Here is a 9,339-nt window from a genome sequence, read left to right on the forward strand (position 1 = left end):
AAAGCAGCAGAGTCCTGTGGCACCTTATAGGTTAACAGATGTATTGGAGCATGAGCTTTTGTGGGTGAATACCCACTTCGTCGGATGCATGTAGTGGAAATTTCCAGAGGCAGATTTAAATATGCACGCAAGAATCAGGCTAGAGATAACGAGGTTAGTTCAATCAAGGAGGATGGGGCCCTCTTCTAGCAGTTGAGGTGTGAACACCAAGGGAAGAGAAACTGCTTTTGTAGTTGGCTAGCCATTCAGTCTTTGTTTAATCCTGAGCTGATGGTGTCAAATTTGTAGATGAACTGAAGCTAAGCAGTTCCTCTTTGAAGTCTGGTCCTGAAGTTTTTTTGCCGCAGGATGGCTACCTTTAAATCTGCTATTGTGTGTCCAGAGAGATTGAAGTGTTCTTCTACAGGTTTTTGTATATTGCCATTCCTAATATCTGATTTGTGTCCATTTATCCTTTTCCGTAGAGACTGTCCAGTTTGGCCGATGTACATAGCAGAGAGGCATTGCTGGCATATGATGGCATATATTACATTGGTGCAAGTGAATGAACCGGTGATGGTGTGGCTGATGTGGTTAGATCCTGTGATGGTGTCGCTGGTGTAGCTATGTGAGCAGAGTTGGCATCGAGGTTTGTTGCATGGATTGGTTCCTGAGCTAGAGTTACTATGGTGCGGTGTGCAGTTACCGGTGAGAATATGTTTCAGGTTGGCAGATTGTCTATGGGCAAGGACTGGCCTGCCACCCAAGGCCTGTGAAAGTGAGGGATCATTGTCCAGGATGGGTTGTAGATCCCTGATGATGCGTTGGAATCGTTTTAGTTGAGGACTGTATGTGATGGTCAATGGAGTTCTGTTGGTTTCTTTCTTGGGTTTGTCTTGAGTAGGAGGCTTCTGGGTACACATCTGGCTCTGTTGATCTGTTTCCTTATTTCCTCGTGCAGGTATTGTAGTTTTGAGAATGCTTGGTGAAGATTTTGTAGGTGTTGGTCTCTGTTTGAGGGGTTGGAGCAGATGCGGTTGTACCTCAGTGCTTGGCTATAGACAATGGATTGTGTGGTGTGTCCGGGATGGAAGCTGGAGGCATGAGGGTAGGCAAGGCAGTTGGTGGGTTTTCGGTATAGGGTAGTGTTAATGTGACCATCACTTATTTGCACCGTGGTGTCTAGGAATTGGACCTCCTGTGTAGATTGGTCCAGGCTGAGGTTGATGGTGGGGTGGAAGCTGTTGAAATTGTGATGGAATTTTTCCAGAGTCTCCTTCCCATGGGTCCAGATGATGAAGATGTCATCAATGTAGCATAGGTAGAGAAGGAGCGTGAGTGGATGAGAGCTGAGGAAGCGTTATTCCAGGTCAGCCATATAAATGTTGGCATATTGTGGGGCCATGCGGGTGCCCATAGCGGTGCCACTGGTCTAGAGGTATATATTGTCATCAAATTTGAAATAGTTGTGTGTGAGGATAAAGTCACAGAGCTCAGCAACCAGTTGTGCTGTGGCATCATCAGGGATACTGTTCCTGACAGCTTGTATTCCATCTGTGTGTGGGATGTTTGTGTAGAGAGCCTCTACATCCATGGTGGCTAGGATGGTGTTTTCTGGAAGGTCACCAATGCATTGTAGTTTCCTCAGGAAATCAGTGGTGTCATGGAGATAGCTGGGAGTGCTGGTGGCATAGGGTCTGAGTAGAGAGTCCACATATCCAGACAGTCCTTCAGTGAGAGTGCCAATGCCCAAGATGATGGGGCGTCTAGGATTTCCAGGTTTGTGGATCTTGGGTAGTAGATAGAATAAGCCCGGTCAGAGCTCTAAGGGTATGTTGTTTTGTTCCGGTGTTTGTGTAGGAACAACTGCACGTGAGTAGATGGTGCGGTTTCTTAGTGTATTCCTCAGTGGGATCTGAGGGAAGTGGCCTGTAGAATTTGGTATTGGAGGATTGTCTGGCGGCCTCCTTTTGGTAGTGAGACCTCTTCATGATGACAACTGCACCTCTTTTATCAGCCTCTTTGATTATAATGTCAAGGATCATTGACATCGACAGAGCAGCAACCTGAGGCTTGGTACACATCTCTGTGAGGCACCATGCTCTGGTGCAAGCATCTGACTTGGATGCCTCCTGGGCTAGGCCAGTCCTGCATTCTGCAGTGGTACAAGGCTGTGGGCACCCACCTCCTTGGGAGGGACTCTGGTTGTAAATCATCTGAGGTGCACCATACAAATGACAAGTACTCAAAGAAAAAGAAAACATTACTCACCTTGTAGTAACTGGAGTTCTCTGAAATGCTGTTATGTGTCATGCACCACTCACCCTCTATTCCCACTGCCTCGAATCCCATTGTGGAACCTTGTGGTGGAGAAGGACCTGAGATGGGAGTAGTCCAGCTGCCCATTTTATACCCTCGGTGAGGAGCATAAGGAGAGAGTGGGCACATGCACAGGCTGAGCGGACACCTCTAGGAAGAATTCTCTGGTTCTGGGCGGATGGAGTTCATGAGCACCTGAAGTGCGCTACACATCAATACATCTCAACTACTCTCCAGTTATCACAAGGTAAGTAATCTTTCCTTTTTTAAAACTGTGGGCTTGGTTTTAGTCTTATTCAGGATGTGGTTTATCATTTAAAACATACCTTCTCTATACCTAAATTAATTACAATAGTATATTCTGCTTATTGTTACAATAGTGATCTCTCCCCTATTATATTTTTACAGCTCCCCGAAAAGCTTCTGTATTCACAAGGCTGCAACTGGATCCAGCAATATAGTTTTGGACCAGAAAGATACACAGGCGCCAACGTATTTGGAAAATTACGTAAATGTATTGAAATATTAAAGACACAGGTGAATATTTAGGAAATGGAAAAAAATGTTAGAAGGGGGGAATGAGACTGAAAAGGGAAACCATTTACTGTCACAGAAGTATTGGCTTTCTGCTCAAAACATTGCTCCTGTGCAATCTGTCAGATGTTACTGGTATGTACTGGATTTAAGTATGGGCATAAGTATGTCCCTGTAGCTATTGGTCCTCACTGTTTAGGTCTTTACATGTTCATTTTTAATTCTATGGTATATCTTTTTGTCTTTACCAGCAAATTATCTTATATCTTTCGAGACCCTGTTGTCGCTTGTTACAGGGATGGCTACACCTCTGCCCCCCTTCAGATCTCTCAGAGAGCATCCACATCAGGGCTTGTTGGTCTCTTTGCCTGGCAGAAGCTTGTGATTTTGGGTTCTTATTACACTGCTTATCATAGAATCATAGAAGTGTTGGACTGGAAGGGACCTCGGTAGACCATCTAGTCCAGTTCCCTGCACTCAAGGCAGGACTACCTAATAACTAGACCATTCCTGACAGGTGTTTGTCTAACTTGTTCTTAAAAACCTCCAGTGATGGAGATTCCACCATCTCTCTAGGCCATTTGTTCCAGTGTTTAACCACCCTGACAGGAATTTTTTCTCACTGTCCAACCTAAACTTCCCTTGCTACCATTAAGCCCATTGCTGCTTGTTCTGTCCTCAGAAGTTAAGGAGAATAATTTTGTCATACTCCTCCTAACAACCTTTTGTGTACTTGAAAACTGGTATCATGTTTCCTTTCAGCCTTCTCTTCTAAAGACTAAAGAAACCCTATTTTTTCAATCTTTCCTCATGGTCCATGTTTTCTAGACCTTTAATCATTTTTGTTGTGCTCCTTTGGACTTTCTCCAATTTGTCCACCTCTTTCCTGAAATGAGGCGCCCAGAATTGGACACAATATATCAGTGCCGAGTGGAGTAGAAGAATTACTTCTCGTGTCTTGCTTACAACACTCCTGCCATTTCCACATTTTCTGTTATTGTCTTTCCCTCCTCATTGAGTAATGGGCTTATCCTGTCCTTGGTTTTCATCTTGCTTCTAATGTATTTGTAGAATGTTTTCTTGATACCCTTTATGTCTCTAGCTAGTTTAATCTCATTTTGTGCCTTGGCCTTTCTAATTTTGTCCCTACATGCTTGTGTTGTTTGTTTATATTTGTTCTTTGTAATTTGACCTAGTTTCCACTTTTTGTAGGTCTCTTTTTTGAGTTACAGATCATTGAAGGTTTCCTGGTTAAGCCAGGGTGGTCTCTTTCCATATTTCCTATCTTTCCTATGCAGTGCGATAGTTTGCTCTTGTGCCCTTAAAAAGGTATCTTTGAAAAACTGCCAGCTCTTTTGAACTGTTTTTCCGCTTAGACTTGTTTCCCATGGAATCCTTACCTACCAATTGAAATTCATTGTCTTTATTGTGCTGTTTTTCCTCCTAACATTCCTTAAAATCATGAACGCTATCATTTCATGATCATTTTCACCCAAGTTGCCTTCCAATTTCAAATTCTCAACTGGTTCCTTTGTACTTGTCTAAATCAAATCGAAACCAGCCTCTCTTCTAGTAGCTTTATCCGTCTTCTGAAAAAAATTTTTTGTCTCCAATGCATTCCAAGAACTTGTTGGGTAATTTTTTCTCTGTTGTGTTATTTTCCCAACAGATGTTGGCCTATTGTAGACCGCCATCATGACATCAAGCTTGTTTTTTACTGCTTTTATCCTTACCCAGAGACTTTCCACAAGTCTGTCTCTTATCTCCATCTCAGCCACAGTCCAAGTGTGTACATCTTTGATATACAAAGGCAACACCTCCTCCCTTTTATCCCAGCTGGGTCTCAGACACCTGTGTTTCTTCCCTTTGGGAACCTGTGATCAATGATACAGTGACCAACAGCCTTTTAAAAGCAAAGTATACAACTAGAATTAAGCATTGGAGCGCAGAAGAGTTAAAAACAACAAATAGCCTGTCTTACCCATCTTGCTGCAATTCCATAATGGCAATTTAGGCACATCTGTTTTCAGGCATGCACTGGTCCCTGTGAATGTTTTTTCAGTCTGGTTTCACTCTACATTCCATAGTGTCCTTTTAAATGCTGACAGAGTTCTTTATTAATCAGTTTTGGTCTTTTGACCCTCCTGATCAAATCAGCTTCATAAACTGAATGAGGGATCAAGCCTCAAAACTAATAGTTCTGGTATTGTCCCTTTTTTTTTTTTAATGGAAACTATTTTTGGACAGAGATTAAAAAAAGAATAATCACTGGGTATCAATAACCATTATCATAACTAAAGTAAAAATAAATGGAAGAACTGAATGGCTTTTAGATGTTGGCAATGGAACTCAAAATCTTTCATGTTACTATTTTGAATCCACCCAAGGTTGTTAGTTACAAAAAAATAAACACAAAAAACATTTATTAGTGATGAGTTAAGCAGCTGATTTGAATTTCTTGTATATGCTTTGTAGTGGACTGAAATAAGTGGTGTTAAAGACCACGACGAAAGAGGAAACATGTGCAATATCCTTTTCTCTGATGAAAGCAAGGAACATAAGTTGTATGAGGCTATAAAATTCATCATGCTTTACCAAGTTGTGGAAGCCTATGAACAGATGAAGAATGAGCAGAAACGTGTACCCATCCTTTTTAGCCTCCTTTTTGCTCGTGATACGTCATCTGACCCTTTGAGTTTCATGATGAATCATCTGAATTCCATAGGGGACACAGGTGGTCTGGAGCAGGTAATGGTGTGAATAAAAAATGAGTTCTAGCCGTCTGTGTTTTCTGAAGGATTAGGGTTTGGGAATACTTTTGAGTTCTTATTCATTGACTCGATGTTCCTAATATACTTTAATACTAGGGCTGGGTGAAAAATGCATTGTTTTTAGCGCACCTAAGCTGTTTGCAAATTCAGGTAGAATTTGGTGAACAGTTTCAGCCAGACAGAAACTGGAAGACAGAGTTTGGAAATATCAAATCATTTTGTTTTGACCTTTTAAAATGAACTGTTTTGATGTTTTCTGAACAAAATGTCATTTCTAATCAAAATTTTCTAAACAGTTTGACCCGAAATAATTTTTCTTTTTCTTTTCAGTGAGAAAAAAACAACAAAACTTAGTTTTGGTTTGACACTGATTTTTTTTTTCCAGTTCAGTCACCGATTCAAAAAATCAGCTATTTGCTGAGCTCTATTTAATACATCATCCACAATAGAATTATTTTGTTGGGAAGAAAAAAATCAATTTTTTCGTAGGGGAAAAAGCAGTTAAAAGCCCCCCCCCTTTTAAGTTTCTCCAGAATAAAATGTCTTGGGGAATTATTTATACAAATTACAAATAGCAGTGCTATCACTGATATGTAAAATAACATGATTTTTAGATGACAATACCCTGCATGTTCGAACTATTTCACCTTTTGCACCTGTTTTTTTGTTTTTGTTTTTTTAATAGATGCTTTCCAGATAGGCCATTTTAGAAAGTATATTTGCCTGTCTGAGAGAGATCTCCTTTGAGTACTTATCAGCTCTGGTTGTAGGAAATTCCCGCAGTTGTAATTCCTAATCCACTCTTCTTATTACACAAGTAAACAAGTTAAATGACTTACACTAAACATCAGAGCATGATTAAAGTGTGGGATATTCTCCCCTCCCCCAGTTTCCTTCTTATAAATCCATAAACAAATGCTTACATCTTTTTTTCCCCCTTAGGTTGAAATGTTTCTTCTTGGATATTTACTTGAAGTAAAGATAAGAGTCTACAGACTGTATAAGTTTAACACTGAAGAGTTCCAAGTAAACTATCCAGAGGAGTATCAGAGGGACTGGCAGGAAGTCTCTCTTCTGACTGAGGATGACCATCACTATCTCATCCCCATTATTAGAATATAAGACTGATTTCTAACCATGCAGTAGAAGGAGTGACCAGCTCCAGTAAATTATCACTTTTAAGCCAAGTCCTTTGCCAGCAACAGTAGGATTACAAGTAACTCAAAATAATGACGATAGGACACACAGGTTTATTATGTTAACTTCTTGCTTGCTTGTACTGACACTTATCACCTGTGATCTGCCTCGGAAAAACACAAAAAACATAATCATACAATCAGGACAAACTGGCATATTAGGGTTCTCAAATTAAAAAAATATGGTAAATCACCTGTGAGAAGACATTATCACTAGATAGTTGATAGTCACTTGTTGAGCTAAATCCAAAACACGTGTTGTGCATAAACTTACAATGCCAAATGATACCTATTCTTTGTTTAAGAAGGGTGCTTCAGCCACTGACTTGGGAGAGAAACAAAGGCAATAATAAAAATAAATAACTTGCAATATAGCTTTACTCAGTATATACTCTTCCTCCTGCCCTCCCCCCTCCCTTCTTTTTGGAAGGGTCAGATTTTAATGTTACTTATCAAAAGTATGTAAATGATTTTATTTGCAATTGGTTTGAGAAGGCTGTGCACTTCAGTGCATTTATAAATACTGGCTTTTCACAAAAATGTTAATTCTCTGTACATTATATATATACATTTAGCAGGACTCACATTTCCTAAGCTTTTTTGTATACAATTTTATACCTTTGAGTTACTTTCCTTAATTTTGAAGTCAAGGTTACTTCTAGGTTTTGAGAGTCTTAAAAAGTATCCAGTATAACAAGCAAATTTTCTTAAAGTGTGGTGAAATAGCAGTTCCCACCTATGTTCATTAAAAAGATGACTACTAGGAAGGAAGGGAAATGCCAGATACATTAAAAAAGCAAGTATCGCTGTCTTGTATAGGAAGCTTTACACATTCCCATCGTTCTAGGAAAATTAGGAAGCTTAACTTTAATGAAAATTAAAGTGATAACAGTTTAGCAATATGTTTATTTGTGGCAAATGAACATTATCCTACATAAGGCTGCGAGTTTGTCATAGAGGTCACGGAAGTCTCAGATTCTGTGACTTTGCAGGACCTCCATGACTTCTGCAGCCGCACTGTCAGGGAGGGAGTGAGGGCCCTGGACAGCATTTTCCTCGGGGGCTCCCCAGTAGCGGTGACATCCCTCAGCTCCTACATGGAGGTGTGGCCAGGCAGCTCTGTGCGCTGCCTGCACCTGCAGACACCACCCCCTGTCCAAAGGGAGCTGCGGAGCTGCCTGGCCACGCTTCTGCCTAGGAGCTGAGGTGGAGGGGATGTTGCCACTTCTGGGGAGGCGTGGAGCCAGGTAGGGAGTCTGCCAGCCCCGCCAATCCCCCCCCAGCACCAATGGGTGTCTTGGATCACACACCGCCACTCGCCCGCCAGCATCAGTGGGGGTTCCGGGCTGTGCACCGTGTCCAACCCACGCCTCCAGCACCAGTGGTGCACCCCGGGCTGCTCCCTGCAGCACCTCCCCCCCATATTTAGTCCGGGATATATAGTACAAGTCATGGACAGGTCATGTGCAGTTAATTTTTGTTTACTGTTCATGACTTTTACTAAAAATACCATGACTAAAACGTAGCCTTAATCATAAGCTTAAAATTATTTGAGTCACTTCCCTAATAAGATTATATATAAAGAGAAGAGTTTTTAATAAGAAACAAACAATTTTCCTTTGCAGATGATTTCAACGTTATTTAAAGACACATGTAGTGTTTCTCTTGTTCTCACAGGAGATAATTTACCAGAATGAAGTGGTGAATCAGGTCCTCAGGAGCCAAACCAATTATATATGCTTTGAGTACACAGAGCCTGAGCTATTCCTTTCTTTAATGAAAAGCGACCTTTTCCCCTTATATTTCTTTGCATATATGTATATATATTTATAAAGCAAACATGGATTTGGTGAGTACTGTAATTGTTTTGTTTCCTGAAAGTTTTATTGGATTGAATGGTTTGTTCAATAATTTGTAGTCTTTAATTAAAAATGTTTGATAGATAATTTTTTTCATTTTCCCAAAACCACATTTCTGATTATATTTTATTTATTAAAAAAGCCTTTTGTTCCTGAATTCAGCATATTGCTCTTCTGTTTTGGTTCTGTTCTATATGGATGTTTAAAAATTGCTGATACTAGCATACTGCTCTTATTTACTGAATACCAACAGTGTAGTCACTGCTTTACTTATGTAAACAGACATGGCTCAGACCCCAGTAAGTTTACAATACAGTTTCCATGCAGACAAATATGTGTACACAAAGTGCGTTTCTGCAGAAGTATTTGCTATATTTTTATGAATACTTAAAAAGTTTATCATCTGTGGTATCTAGACACAATAATTATCATGACTAGCAATATACAAAGTACTATAACTGAAAAAATGAATTATGAAAAATTACATTACTTTTGTTCTATTTATTTTGACTACAAGTCTTTCCAAGAATGTTGTTAAAAAAACAGTCCTCTTACGCTAAAGTGCTTGGGGGCCCCATTGAACAGTTTAGAAAACAAGGTAGGATAAAAATAAAATCAGTTAAAATATAGCTACAGTGCTGGCAATTCCTTAGTACTATAGAACCTGTGGAATAGTCTTCA

General features: G+C 40.1%; 1 protein-coding gene across 5 annotated transcripts in view; it reads left to right on the forward strand.

Annotated features, from left to right (window-relative positions):
- The window catches only part of OTULINL (OTU deubiquitinase with linear linkage specificity like), a 45,382-nt gene extending 36,962 nt beyond the window's left edge, over positions 1-8,420 (forward strand). For all 5 annotated transcript variants that reach the window (XM_030551721.1, XM_030551725.1, XM_030551724.1 and 2 more), the window contains 3 exons: positions 2,707-2,835; positions 5,308-5,580; positions 6,546-8,420. In XM_030551721.1, the coding sequence (XP_030407581.1) occupies positions 2,707-2,835; positions 5,308-5,580; positions 6,546-6,725 (582 nt within the window). In that variant the 3' untranslated portion in view covers positions 6,726-8,420. The remainder of the gene's footprint in view (positions 1-2,706; positions 2,836-5,307; positions 5,581-6,545) is intronic.
- The last annotated feature ends 919 nt before the right edge of the window (positions 8,421-9,339 follow it).

This window comes from Gopherus evgoodei, chromosome 2, assembly GCF_007399415.2.
Source record: "Gopherus evgoodei ecotype Sinaloan lineage chromosome 2, rGopEvg1_v1.p, whole genome shotgun sequence".
Taxonomy (NCBI): domain Eukaryota; kingdom Metazoa; phylum Chordata; order Testudines; family Testudinidae; genus Gopherus; species Gopherus evgoodei.